The sequence below is a fragment of the Gobius niger genome, assembly GCF_951799975.1.
Source record: "Gobius niger genome assembly, chromosome: 10".
Lineage (NCBI taxonomy): Eukaryota > Metazoa > Chordata > Actinopteri > Gobiiformes > Gobiidae > Gobius > Gobius niger.
The window spans coordinates 1422626-1437547 of NC_136861.1; the positions used below are offsets into that span (position 1 = coordinate 1422626).

The 14922-nt window shown below is 47.2% G+C and overlaps 1 protein-coding gene across 1 annotated transcript in view; it reads right to left on the bottom strand.

Annotated features, from left to right (window-relative positions):
• abcc1 (ATP binding cassette subfamily C member 1 (ABCC1 blood group)) overlaps positions 1-14922 on the bottom strand; it is a gene marked incomplete at its 5' end in the record, with an annotated part of 54805 nt that overhangs the window by 19317 nt on the left and 20566 nt on the right. Inside the window, 10 exons of the mRNA XM_079565438.1 lie at positions 68-275; positions 347-455; positions 569-626; positions 5027-5198; positions 5571-5738; positions 7806-7982; positions 8063-8189; positions 8655-8724; positions 10415-10502; positions 12543-12689. Of these exons, the coding sequence (XP_079421564.1) occupies positions 68-275; positions 347-455; positions 569-626; positions 5027-5198; positions 5571-5738; positions 7806-7982; positions 8063-8189; positions 8655-8724; positions 10415-10502; positions 12543-12689 (1324 nt within the window). The remainder of the gene's footprint in view (positions 1-67; positions 276-346; positions 456-568; positions 627-5026; positions 5199-5570; positions 5739-7805; positions 7983-8062; positions 8190-8654; positions 8725-10414; positions 10503-12542; positions 12690-14922) is intronic.

A 14922-nucleotide genomic window follows, 5' to 3' on the forward strand; every position in this document is an offset into this window, starting at 1 on the left:
AGTGTCCGACAAAACAAAAGTCTAGTGGAACCTCTTGATGGACATCCTGCTGTGGCTGCTGACTTACCCTGAGCCAGGCCGAGACCCCCATACACCCCCAGCCTCATGAACCGGTCGGGCTGCGTGCCGTTCACCACAGGGTCGTCAGTCCACCAGCTGAGCCAGTAGTTGGAGAAGAGAGAGAGGAGGTGGTGTGTGAAGAAGAGCAGCACGCTGACCACAGTGAGAGGCACTCCGATGGCTCTGGCGTAGGTCAGAAACACCGACAGCTTGACCTGAGGACAGAGCGCACATGTGAGGCACTCAGCTCCATCAGGCTGAGACGTGAGAGTGATGCCGGCCTGACCTGCCCCGTGCTGGCCTTGTCGGCTTCTGTCAGTTTCCCCGCTCCGCTCTTCGCTCGCTCACTCCCTTTCTCTGCCTCCTGCTGCTTATGCGGCGGCTGCCTGCCCCCACTACGACCAGAGGAGGGGTCAGTTCAACCACACTTACAGTATATCGGATGTAGTACAACAATACAACAAAACTGAATGTCTGTGGTAGATGCAAAGAGTTTTGTTGAACTTACTCTGCAGCGGCAGGAGTGGGATTCTCCGGTGCTGTGGGTCCATTTGGCTGAGCGGGCTCTGTGACAGACAGGAAATCAGACAAGTCATGTTAGGAGGTGATAGTCTCCTGGTCATGTTTGGAGGTGACAGTCTCCTGGTCATGTTTGGGGGTGACAGTCTCCTGGTCATGTTTGGAGGTGACAGTCTCCTGGTCATGTTTGGAGGTGACAGTCTCCTGGTCATGTTTGGAGGTGACAGTCTCCTGGTCATGTTTGGGGGTGACAGTCTCCTGGTCATGTTTGGAGGTGACAGTCTCCTGGTCATGTTTGGAGGTGACAGTCTCCTGGTCATGTTTGGAGGTGACAGTCTCCTGGTCATGTTTGGGGGTGACAGTCTCCTGGTCATGTTTGGAGGTGACAGTCTCCTGGTCATGTTTGGGGGTGACAGTCTCCTGGTCATGTTTGGAGGTGACAGTCTCCTGGATATGTTTGGAGGTGACAGTCTCCTGGTCATGTTTGTGGGTGACAGTCTCCTGGTCATGTTTGGGGGTGACAGTCTCCTGGTCATGTTTGAAGGTGACAGTCTCCTGGTCATGTTTGGAGGTGACAGTCTCCTGGTCATGTTTGGAGGCGACAGTCTCCTGGTCATGTTTGGGGGTGACAGTCTCCTGGTCATGTTTGGGGGTCACAGTCTCCTGGTCATGTTTGAAGGTGACAGTCTCCTGGTCATGTTTGGAGGTGACAGTCTCCTGGTCATGTTTGGAGGTGACAGTCTCCTGGTCATGCTTGGGGGTGACAGTCTCCTGGTCATGTTTGGGGGTCACAGTCTCCTGGTCATGTTTGGAGGTGACAGTCTCCTGGTCATGTTTGGAGGTGACAGTCTCCTGGTCATGCTTGGGGGTGACAGTCTCCTGGTCATGTTTGGAGGTGACAGTCTCCTGGTCATGTTTGGGGGTGATAGTCTCCTGGTCATGTTTGGGGGTGACAGTCTCCTGGTCATGTTTGGAGGTGACAGTCTCCTGGTCATGTTTGGAGGTGACAGTCTCCTGGTCATGCTTGGGGGTGACAGTCTCCTGGTCATGTTTGGAGGTGACAGTCTCCTGGTCATGTTTGGGGGTGATAGTCTCCTGGTCATGTTTGGGGGTGACAGTCTCCTGGTCATGTTTGGAGGTGACAGTCTCCTGGTCATGTTTGGGGGTGATAGTCTCCTGGTCATGTTTGGGGGTGACAGTCTCCTGGTCATGTTTGGGGGTGACAGTCTCCTGGTCATGTTAGGAGGTGATAGTCTCCTGGTCATGTTTGGGGGTGACTGTCACCACCAAACATGACCAGGAGACTGTCTCCTGGTCATGTTTGGGGGTGACAGTCTCCTGGTCATGTTTGGGGGTGACAGTCTCCTGGTCATGTTTGGGGGTGACAGTCTCCTGGTCATGTTTGGGGGTGACAGTCTCCTGGTCATGTTTGGGGGTGACAGTCTCCTGGTCATGTTTGGAGGTGACAGTCTCCTGGTCATGTTTGGGGGTGACAGTCTCCTGGTCATGTTTGGGGGTGACAGTCTCCTGGTCATGTTTGGAGGTGACAGTCTCCTGGTCATGTTTGGGGGTGACAGTCTCCTGGTCATGTTTGTGGGTGACAGTCTCCTGGTCATGTTTGGGGTGACAGTCTCCTGGTCATGTTTGGGGGTGACAGTCTCCTGGTCATGTTTGGAGGTGACAGTCTCCTGGTCATGTTTGGAGGTGACAGTCTCCTGGTCATGTTTGGGGGTTACAGTCTCCTGGTCATGTTTGGAGGTTACAGTCTCCTGGTCATGTTTGGAGGTTACAGTCTCCTGGTCATGTTTGGAGGTGACAGTCTCCTGGTCATGTTTGGGGGTGACAGTCTCCTGGTCATGTTTGGGGGTGACAGTCTCCTGGTCATGTTTGGAGGTGACAGTCTCCTGGTCATGTTTGGGGGTGACAGTCTCCTGGTCATGTTTGTGGGTGACAGTCTCCTGGTCATGTTTGGGGTGACAGTCTCCTGGTCATGTTTGGGGGTGACAGTCTCCTGGTCATGTTTGGGGGTGACAGTCTCCTGGTCATGTTTGGGGGTGACAGTCTCCTGGTCATGTTTGGAGGTGACAGTCTCCTGGTCATGCTTGGGGGTGACAGTCTCCTGGTCATGTTTGGAGGTGACAGTCTCCTGGTCATGCTTGGGGGTGACAGTCTCCTGGTCATGTTTGGGGGTGACAGTCTCCTGGTCATGTTTGGGGGTGACAGTCTCCTGGTCATGTTTGGAGGTGACAGTCTCCTGGTCATGTTTGGGGGTGACAGTCCCCTGGTTATGTTTGGGGGTGACAGTCTCCTGGTCATGTTTGGAGGTGACAGTCTCCTGGTCATGTTTGGGGGTGACAGTCTCCTGGTCATGTTTGGGGGTGACAGTCTCCTGGTCATGTTTGGGGGTGACAGTCTCCTGGTCATGTTTGGGGGTGACAGTCTCCTGGTCATGTTTGGGGGTGACAGTCTCCTGGTCATGTTTGGGGGTGACAGTCTCCTGGTCATGTTTGGGGGTGACAGTCTCCTGGTCATGTTTGGGGGTGACAGTCTCCTGGTCATGTTTGGAGGTGACAGTCTCCTGGTCATGTTTGGAGGTGACAGTCTCCTGGTCATGTTTGGAGGTGACAGTCTCCTGGTCATGTTTGGGGGTGACAGTCTCCTGGTCATGTTTGGGGGTGACAGTCTCCTGGTCATGTTTGGAGGTGACAGTCTCCTGGTCATGTTTGGAGGTGACAGTCTCCTGGTCATGTTTGGGGGTGACAGTCTCCTGGTCATGTTTGGAGGTGACAGTCTCCTGGTCATGTTTGGGGGTGACAGTCTCCTGGTCATGTTTGGGGGTGACAGTCTCCTGGTCATGTTTGGAGGTGACAGTCTCCTGGTCATGTTTGGGGGTGACAGTCTCCTGGTCATGTTTGTGGGTGACAGTCTCCTGGTCATGTTTGGGGGTGACAGTCTCCTGGTCATGTTTGGGGGTGACAGTCTCCTGGTCATGTTTGGAGGTGACAGTCTCCTGGTCATGTTTGGGGGTGACAGTCTCCTGGTCATGTTTGGAGGTGACAGTCTCCTGGTCATGCTTGGGGGTGACAGTCTCCTGGTCATGTTTGGAGGTGACAGTCTCCTGGTCATGTTTGGGGGTGACAGTCCCCTGGTTATGTTTGGGGGTGACAGTCTCCTGGTCATGTTTGGGGGTGACAGTCTCCTGGTCATGTTTGGAGGTGACAGTCTCCTGGTCATGTTTGGAGGTGACAGTCTCCTGGTCATGTTTGGGGGTGACAGTCTCCTGGTCATGTTTGGGGGTGACAGTCTCCTGGTCATGTTTGGGGGTGACAGTCTCCTGGTCATGTTTGGAGGTGACAGTCTCCTGGTCATGTTTGGAGGTTACAGTCTCCTGGTCATGTTTGGAGGTGACAGTCTCCTGGTCATGTTTGGAGGTGACAGTCTCCTGGTCATGTTTGGAGGTGACAGTCTCCTGGTCATGTTTGGGGGTGACAGTCTCCTGGTCATGTTTGGGGGTGACAGTCTCCTGGTCATGTTTGGGGGTGACAGTCTCCTGGTCATGTTTGGGGGTGACAGTCTCCTGGTCATGTTTGGGGGTGACAGTCTCCTGGTCATGTTTGGGGGTGACAGTCTCCTGGTCATGTTTGGAGGTGACAGTCTCCTGGTCATGCTTGGGGGTGACAGTCTCCTGGTCATGTTTGGAGGTGACAGTCTCCTGGTCATGTTTGGAGGTGACAGTCTCCTGGTCATGTTTGGGGGTGACAGTCTCCTGGTCATGTTTGGGGGTGACAGTCTCCTGGTCATGTTTGGAGGTGATAGTCTCTTGGTCATGTTTGGGGGTGACAGTCTCCTGGTCATGTTTGGAGGTGACAGTCTCCTGGTCATGTTTGGGGGTGACAGTCTCCTGGTCATGTTTGGGGGTGACAGTCTCCTGGTCATGTTTGGAGGTGACAGTCTCTTGGTCATGTTTGGGGGTGACAGTCTCCTGGTCATGCTTGGAGGTGACAGTCTCCTGGTCATGTTTGGAGGTGACAGTCTCCTGGTCATGTTTGGGGGTGACAGTCTCCTGGTCATGTTTGGAGGTGACAGTCTCCTGGTCATGTTTGGAGGTGACAGTCTCCTGGTCATGTTTGGGGGTGACAGTCTCCTGGTCATGTTTGGAGGTGACAGTCTCCTGGTCATGTTTGGGGGTGACAGTCTCCTGGTCATGTTTGGGGGTGACAGTCTCCTGGTCATGTTTGGGGGTGACAGTCTCCTGGTCATGTTTGGGGGTGACAGTCTCCTGGTCATGTTTGGGGGTGACAGTCTCCTGGTCATGTTTGGGGGTGACAGTCTCCTGGTCATGTTTGGGGGTGACAGTCTCCTGGTCATGTTTGGAGGTGACAGTCTCCTGGTCATGTTTGGGGGTGACAGTCTCCTGGTCATGTTTGGGGGTGATGTTGGGTCTTACCACTGTCGTTGTTGTCCACAGAGGCGTAGGTGCGTAGGAACTCTGCGAAGGCTCCGTCAGTGGTGAGTAGCTGCTGGTAAGAGCCCCTCTCAGTGACCTGGCCTTCTATCATCACCAGGATGAGGTCAGCCTGGGGCAAGTAGCTCAGGCCATGGGTCACCAGCACACGGGTCTATAGAACAAAAGACACTCAAGAGGGTTACGACTGACAGCCCAGCCTTAACGCCCTCTATACCAGATCCATGGTATAGAAGCGTTCACATACTTTTTCCTCCCACTGTATAGCCTTATAGTTTTAACATTTTTAGAGCTTATTTCTGTCTAAATTCTGTGTTATATGAACCGAGAGTGAGACGTTCCTGCTTAAATAAAGGTCAAATAAAATTAAATCTTTAATTGCACAGCCCTATATGAACTCATTCGAATTTAGCTGCTAAAGACACAGAGAGTGAGAGTAGAGTGAAAGAACACAGCCTTTGTTATGTTTTCAAAAGCCCCATTTAATGCTTTCATTTGGCATAACATTTGAAAAGTGAGGCCTCACCTTGTCTTTGAGCAGTCCCTGTGGCCCGATGACCTTGTCAAAGATGTGCTTGCCCACGTGTGCGTCCACGGCGGACAGCGGGTCGTCCAGCAGGTACACAGAGCGGTCACAGTAGATGGCCCGCGCCATGCTCACCCGCTGCTTCTGCCCACCCGACAAGTTTACGCCCTGCAACGCCACACCACAACCATTCTTAATCCATACACATGCTTACTGGACATTAGATGGTTATTTCTCACAAGCCATGTGTCGTTTCATCTCTGTAATCCAGACGGAGCAGAGCAGATTCAGCCAACAATATATCTAGACAAGATTAGCCTACACCCGGTTTGAAGAAGTAAGAACTGACCCAACAAGTGTCTTTATGTGAACTTAACGGACACAACAAATGCAACAATTCACAACAAGCTAAAGTAATTTAAATCAAAGTTTCGGCAAATGAATATCATGGAACTTAGAATGGAAGTTCTCCTGCCTCTTTATATGCATACAAACCTTTTACTTCAGATAACCATGCAGCGTGGTGGGTATTTATGTCTGGGTATATGTTAAGATAAGTAAGGATTAAACAACGAGGAGCCGCATTAGACGGTTATATTGTTTAATCCGCTTATACCAGGGTCCCACAAACGTAACATTTATAACAAATGTTTGTTTCATTTACTAAACTCACTAAATATGGGCCGGTCACTGAAGGCTGGTCTCAGAGCGAGTCATTCTCCGCAGCTATTACGAGGATCTCAGTCAGGCTCAACGACACAACATCAGCACAGAATCACAACACAACAGGACTAACCCGGAAACACTTTTCCCTGGAAGGAAACACTGATATGCGGCACTCGTGGGCACGAGTTATTTTATTTACCTTTTACAAGGTTTAACCTGAAGCTAGCTAGCTAGCTCAACCAGCTCAACTGTTTATGGAAACAGCTGCGGTGGAGTCGCTCACACCTGGGCCCCCCCAACTCAAACTTTTATGTTTGACTTTACTAATCCAGACAAATATGCTTCAATGCAGGATCATTTTATGTACGCCTGAAAATGATGAATAGCCTTAACCGTTTTCAATAGAAATGTAAAGCTCATATGTTATTAACAGTAGCTAACCTAGCTGCTCACTCTCCTCTACAAACATTTAGCAAACATTTTGTTTTGGCCAAAAGCGTTGAAATTAACACAAAATCCATCTCATACGTTCCTGTCAATTACACGTTTATCTGATTCAGCTGTGTCATGCGTCGCTATGGCGATGCCCACCACAGTGGAGTGACATCCCCAGTGATTTAACTACCGGACTACGTGTGCGGTTATACAGAAATAATGCACCAGCCAATCAGAATCCAGTATTGACCCAGACCAGGGTATAATGTTAGTTATGTGACGTCCACTACTCAATAGGACACAGTTGGATACATTACTGTAATGAAAGTCCATATAATGTCTGGCCATGGGATTATTTTGGTCTCTGGAACAAACGCTGTGGCCATTGTAGCTACTGTGAGAACATGATAGACACTATTATGGACCTGGCATATTCTAAAAATGGTTTGGTCAACTGCAACACCACCCATGTAGTGTCTCGCCTTGAATGTCCCTGTGGGTGCTTCGACATGGGCCTCACTAAAAGGACACTTAGGGATGGAGAGGTCATGCATTCCAGAAACCAGAATGATCCCATGGCCACGCATTCTATGGATGTTCATCCCAGTAATGAGTTCACTCTGAAAGTGTCAGGAATTTGAATTTATTTGAAAACGTTGTTTGATCAGGGACAATGCACGAAAGACCTTACTCTAAAAAAGATATCATGTGCCAGGTTATAGTAAAAACTGTCCCCACAGTCCCACCTGCAGTCAGACACTACAAATTGGGGTAATATTTATCTCTATACGCACCCTAATGAAGGCACAAGCTTTATATGCTTTATGTGCTTTATAATGTTTCTGGCCCTGAAATAATTGTTTTTTTCTAATTTTGCAAATGAGGAGTTCCTGAACATTATCTAGCCTAGCATAGCCTAAAATATGTGTCATCTAGAACAATAGACAGAACAATAATGATAATTTATTTGATATATTAAAAAAACACCTTTGTTTGAGCTAAAACAACCAAGTAACTTCCTTTAGTGCTGTCCTTGGACCCAACAGCATCAAAACTGGGTCGTCGTTACCAAAGAAATGAAAAACGTGCACATGAAAGACAGAATTGTGTGGTCCATGTAGGAGAATAACAGACCTTCTCCCCGATCTCAGTGCCGTCTCCAGCGGGCAGGATCTCCAGGTCAGGCCTCAGAGCACAGGCCTCCACCACCTGCTGGTACCAGGGATCGTTCAGCTCCTGCCCAAACACGATGTTCTCCTTCAGGGTGGAGTTCTGGATCCAGGCCTGCTGCGGGACATAGGCCACCGAGCCCTGCACACATGGAGCAGGTCAGCCATCACATCAGCTGACCCTCACACTCACACATCATCCACAGCACATCAGAGTCTGACCTTGACCGACGCCGATCCTTCGATCTTGTCCATCTCTCCGAGCAGAGCGGAGAGCAGCGAGGACTTCCCCGAGCCCACCAGCCCCACCACGGCCACCAGAGAGCCCTCTGGGATCTGCATGTTCAGACTGGACACACACAGGGAACCACCGTTTGGTCACACATACAGAGCTGGCAGTCTGAAGGACGCAGGTCTCATTTGGACATAGATGTGGACTATTCCCGTTCAGAGCAGACTTATGGAGTTGTGGAACATCTACCACTTCAAATAGCAATTTGTGTGTCTGATTGTCACTAACGATGACAACGCAAGAACAAACTGGAATAGCTTCCCCAGCGTGCAAGGTGCGTGAGACTAAACGACAGACACCATTGTCAGTCAGCTGGCACTGGCTTGAGAACATAATGTTATATTTTGTGAACAGACTGGTATGATGGATGTATTTCTTAGTCAGATCATTATGACAGTGCAACAATATGAACGTACTGATTTGTTTGCTGGTTTCATTTAGTACAGTAAGTAAATAGTTCAAAATGTAACGTGTCCTTCAGCTCGCCAGCCCTCCACTGTCACGGGGGAAATGGATACAGACTTTTTAAGAGTTGGCCCCTCACTCCTGGACCAGCTGAAGACTCCGTCAGTGATGGAGATGCTGTCAGGAGCTGTGGGCAGAGAAAACACCACATGTGAGACCTGTCAACAAGGAACAAGAAGAAAAATAGACAATAGCACTAAATGCATGCAGCTAACGTGACCACGCCTTCTTATACGGCCCAAACGCAAACATCCCTTTGTAAAGAGTAGTGCTGTTTCTGTCAGAGAGTGAACAGGGTTCTATAGTTCCTCCCAAGGAGAACATAAACAATACAAGTCTGGTATCGCCATTTTTTTTTAGGTATTGCCGGCATCAAAAAATTAAAGTATCGAAAGCAGATGCGGAATAACAATCTATAGATCCAAGTTTTAATGCTGTTGGTCCCGGGACAGCGTGAAGGGAATAGGCCATCGCTTTTGCATACGAAGATATGTTCTTACGTGAGCTTAGAAGTCTGGTCTTAGTGCATGCACTCAGTCACACAAAGAGACCAACGATCCAAGATCCAAGTTTCAGGTTTAGTCTTACATGTCATGTGCATCAAGTACAAAGTACCAAAAGCAATGAAAAGAGTCTTGCCCTGGCGCTCTCTAAAACGAAACATGTGCCTTGATACAGTTTAGTTGTTTCTGAATAGGCTAATGTCCCTGTTTGTCCCACGTTGTGACCCAGACGGGGGTCACAATCCCAATAAAATTTAGAATGGGGGTCGCAGTTCCAAAAGGTTGAGAACCACTGATCTGCGGACCCAAACGGGGGTGAAGTTAGGAGCGAGCCAGCTCTTTCCCCTATTTAAATACGGCTACATGAGCTGTTACACGATGCAAGTATAGTTATACAAAATAAACATGTGGGTTTTCTAAGCAGATTAAAAGAGGTTCTATATTCTAAGGCGTAATAACAGCGTAGGAGCACTTCCACATCTGTGCAGTAATATCTTCACTCCTATAGAATTCTCAGCTCGGACGTCGAAGTGCTCCTAAGGTGTTATTACCCTTACAACAGTGGTTCCCAAAGTGGGGTCTGGAGCCCCCTGGGGGGGCCTCAGAGGCACTACAGGGGGGCTTCCAAGGACTATACAAAACAAGAACTTTGACAATAATTGATTTTGAAAGGAAAAATACATTTATTTGCTATAATGTGCTTATAGTCATGGCTGGATGTTCCTTTGTATGTTATTTTAGCAGTAAAATAATAACAAAGCTCTGTGAAAATTGGAGGGCCATGAGTTCCAGATCGGATCGATCAGGGCAGGGGCTGCGATGTCCCGGACTTTGGGAATGGCTTACAATATAGAACCATTTTATCCGCTTAGAAAATCGACATCTTTGTTAATTTTGTGTAACTAAAACAAAAGGTAGAATTGCTTCTAACTTCACCCCTGTTTGGCCTCATAGAGGAGAGGCTAAATGCTAACAGCATCTGGGACAGATACGCATCAGCTCGACTCAGCTCAGGTAAGAACATATCTCAGTATGGAAAATGGAGAGAAGCATGTTTGGAGGAAGTCGCCATCTGGTATTTTAGAGACCAGAAAAACAAACTGTGGTATTTGGACCTCTTCAGGTGCTGCTCACGGTCATCTGCAATCTCACACTTCATTTACCTCCACTGGGGACATTGATTTTCTGCTTAATGTGTTTAAAACCTAAATAGATCTCCCTTTATTGCTATAAAGTGTTCTCTCCACTCCGCAACAAAAAGAGCGGAAATGAAATGAAAAGCAACATTTGTGTTGTGCGACAGAAGGTGCTCACATCCCAGCGCTGCTGAGCGGTCCACGCTGTCCTCCTGGAGCTCCTCGTGGGACAGGAAGGTCCGCAGACGCTTGAGGGACACGCTGGCCTGTGGACAGAAGAGCACACCGGGGTCGATCCAAATGAAAACACTAGTTACAGATATAAAACCGAGCCATGAGCAAGAGCGTCAGGTAAGCAGCTGATCTCACCACGGGACAGTAAGTGTTAATGACACCCTTCCTAGGGGAGGGACAATATATCCATTTGGAGATCTATCACTATATTTTGCAGGACGATACCGATTTTAATTAGCCTGGGAATCCCCATGCTGCTGTGCACGCTCGAATCATCTGGAACTGAACAGCAGTCTGGGGACCATGGCCCAAATCTTCACATGGATTTGGAACCAATCACAGAACGAGGAGGGACGGCGAGACGATGACGAGCTATTCGATATACGGAAGCTTGTAGTTTGTTTACGGATTTAAAAAAAACTTTATTTACGGATCCAACAGACACGACGCCATCTTTCAATCAAGCTTTAGGCCGTGTTCTAAAGTTTACAGCGGGGACGTCATCGGATACGATGATACGATTGGCTGTGGCGACTGCAGACCCATATGATGGACATTCGAAGTGACCAATAAACGACTATGGACGATCGTAAACCACCTCTCCTACCAGAAAAGGAATTGGTGGTCCCCAGACTTCAATAAATGCATCTGAAAGCTTCTTGAAAAAAGTGTCAAAATAGCAAAAAAATGTGACGAAAAGGTGATAAAAAAAGTGACAAAAATGTAATGAAAACACAACAAAAAGCAAAAAAAAAAGTTTATAAAGTGACTACAGCGTGATGATAAAGCTCCATTTAGATGAGTTTTGTAGGTCTTAGCTTCCAAATGAGCCTACACTGGCCTGTAGGCTGTGACCTTATGGATTTGGGTAGTGCTGAACAGGAGGTTAACATGTTAATGAAGGAGCAGCTCTACTGCTTTCAGTCATTAAAGGCTGATAACAGTCAAGAACTCAGTCAGGCCAGTAGAGGGCAGCACTGCCATTGGAAGCCAAACACTGGCATACAAATACATGACTTTGGATAATTACGTTTTTATAATTATGAATAACATTAATTTGGGCTTGATTTAATCCTTTTGAAATATGATGGTGGTTTCATGTTTATTTAAATGTAAATGAAGTGATGCCACTGACAGATCAATAGACCCATTTTTAGAAGTCAGGGATCATCTATTCTTTTTTATTATTCAAATGGTATGAAGCACATGAAAACAAATGTAAATCCCAATGAATATGTTGCATGTTAAGAAAGGTTCAAACAATCGCATGTTTCTTTCAAAATCGTGATGTATCGTAGGTTACTTTTGTGTAATACATCGATTATCTCAGTATCCGCGTATTGTGAGATTATTGTTATGGTGAGCCATGTATCGTGTATCGTAGTAAATCGTGAGGTTCCAGCCCTGCTCTTGCCTGATGCAATGTGGATGTAAAGCTAAAAGCCTCCTCCTCCTCCTCCTCCTCCTCCTCCTCCTCCTCCACCTCCTCCTCCTCCACCTCCTCCACCTCCTCCACCGCCTCCACCGCCACCACCTCCTCCACCTCCTCCTCCACCTCCTCCCGGTGTGTGGTCATGATGTGGAGCTATGCTTTTACAGAGTCACAGAAAACATCCAGTCCAGCGCATAACCATGAGGGGCAGAAACAAAAAGAGAACAGAACTGGACTGTAAACGGTGGACAATCCTTTAATGGGACGAGTGATTTACTTGTTGTAAAAGTCGGATCCGCAGTGAGACAATTGGCGCGAGTTGAACAAAAAAGAGAGGAGCAAATGTGCAATTAGTTAAGAAATAAACGGTAAAACAAATAAAGAAGAATAGGATTATTAACAAGGTATAAATTGGACATATTTATGCTACGGCTCTTTTGCAGGAAATCTATGCTCATTTATTGTTTTGTTTGCATTTGATCTGAAGGTAGCTTAAAAACGTCATACATACGGTTGATCAGCTGGTTTGGTGTTCAGTGTCTCTATGTTCGTTGAGCTTTTCACCTGATTAAAGCATGTAGATTGCCATGTTCTGAAAAGAGAGCAGTATTGCCCACAGAGGGGGGGTCAGGGAGCCCACCTGCACCACACTGCTGATGACCATGGGCAGCATGTTGAGAGGGAAGCGCAGGATGTTGAACAGGGCCAAGGAAACGAAGGCTTTCTGAGCATCCAGGACGTTCCGCTCATCCACTAGAACGTACACGGCGAATGTGGACAGCGCCACCTGCAGGGCAAACACACAGACAAAACATTACAGATCTGCAGCTAGAACTTAACATAGACTGTTAATAACTTTGAGAAGTAATTGTGCTTCTTAGAGTATTTTATCCAGACAGTATTTTTAAGTTTTTACTGCACTCTTACGGGAATAAAAATAATAGTTACATTTTCCACTGTGAGTAAAGCAGTAAATGCCTCAGTTTGGTTAGGGAAGCGAAGAGGAAGGGAATCTTATTTGTATAGTGCTTTTCATATGACACAAGTCACACCCAAAGCGCTTCACACATGAGGGAGGGGGTTCATTCACTCCATGCTGATGGTGGTAAGCTGCATTTGTAGCCACAGTTTCCCCTAGGGCAGGCTGACAATAGCGAGGCTGCTCACAGCTCCACCAACGGTCCCTCCGACCACCACCAACCGCTCACACATAGGCATTGGGTGAAGTGTCTTGCCCAAGGACACGACGACAGTCTGGACCTGCAGGAGCCGGGATTCGAACCCCCGACCTTCCAAATAAATAGACGCAGCTCATCTTGTGCACCTTTAGCTTTACAATTACTTTGTTTTTCTGTATTTTCTGCCATTTTCCTTTTACTTGAGTCTTGGACACCACCTTCCACTTCTACTTCAGAGCCTCTGGAAAGTATTCATACACCTTGAACTTTTGCACATTTTGTCATATTTACAACCCTTAGATTTTTTTACTGAACGTTCACACACAAGTAACAGACAACTGTGAAGGGAAAGCAAAATGATCCATGATTCTGTTATTTTTCAAAAAATAGAAAAGTGAAAACCCCCTTTTGCTGTAATAACAGCAGCAAGTCTTTTGGGGTTTGACTCTACAAGGTTTGCACATGTAGAGACTGACATTTTATCCCATTCATCTTTAAAAAACAACTCAAGCTCTGTCACATTAGAAGGAGAGCGTTTGTGAACAGCAGTTTCCAGGTCTTTCTACAGATTTTCAATAGGATTTAGGTCAGGACTTTGACTGGGCCATTCTAACACATTAATATGTTGTTGTTTTTTTAAACCATTCCATTATAGGCGACGAAGAAAAGCTTCAAACAGCATCAAGAAACAAAATCTACCTATGGATTACTACAATGAATCTTCTTTGAGTCAATCATTAAATAGACATCAGACAAAATTTCATCCTGTTTCCCATTTACAAAAGATTGACCCCGTATAATGCTGCTAACCCTGCAGTTTAGACTCTACAAAGGCGTTCTGTGTTAGATAGTGGTCAACATGTATTTACTATTATTTCCAAACCCCAGCAAAAAGCATAAAACACCTCTTTAATGTTGTGATGTCTGCATGTAACAAGGCCCCAGCAGCCTTTGAAACTGTAAGTGACATTATTAAATTGACCAAACACAAATTGAATCACTTTTGTAATACTTATAAATTACTGCACTAGCAAATGCAGGTGATGGGTCTTCTCAAAGGACACAAAAAGAGCAAGCCTAACCCGCTGTGCAGACCATGGCCCTACCGACCTGCTACATACTGCATGAAGCTCCACCACCCGCACACATAAGAGGTGTGGACCGGAGTTTGGAGTTGAACTAGAAAAAATGTTGAAAGACCGGGTGGTTTATGGCTGCGCACTGGATATTTGAGAGCTGTAATTAACAAAACGGACATTAAAGCTCTCCTGTTACAAACAACATGTGAGCACGGCAAAAGGAGAGTTGATACTTCAGTGTGTATGACTGAACACTAAACATACACCAGATTGGAAACAGATTCAAGGGCGGAGTAAAGAGTCCTTAGAGAAACTTAAGGACTGCTTTCACACAACGGATTGGAATATATTCAAGCAGGCTGCCACTCACAACAATATCACTGATCTCCAGGAGTACAGAGACCGTCACTGCCACATCACCAAGTGCACTGAGGATTACAGACTCTAAGACCATCATGATCAGGTCCAACCAGAAACCTTGGATTACAAGTGAAGTCCTCAGGCTCATGAGGGTCCGGGATGCTGCCTTCAAATCTGGTGACAAGGAGAAAATGAGGACAGCCAGGGCCAACCTGTCCCGTGGCATAAAAAAAAAAACAAGAAGCAGTACTCCAAAAAGATAACGTATCACTTCAGAGACAGCAGAGACACTCGGGGTCTGTGGGAGGGAATAAAGACCATCACAGACTATAAACCTCCTCGACAAACCTGTGGCAGTGACACCTCTCTGCTGAACGCTCTAAATGAATGCTTTGCTCGCTTC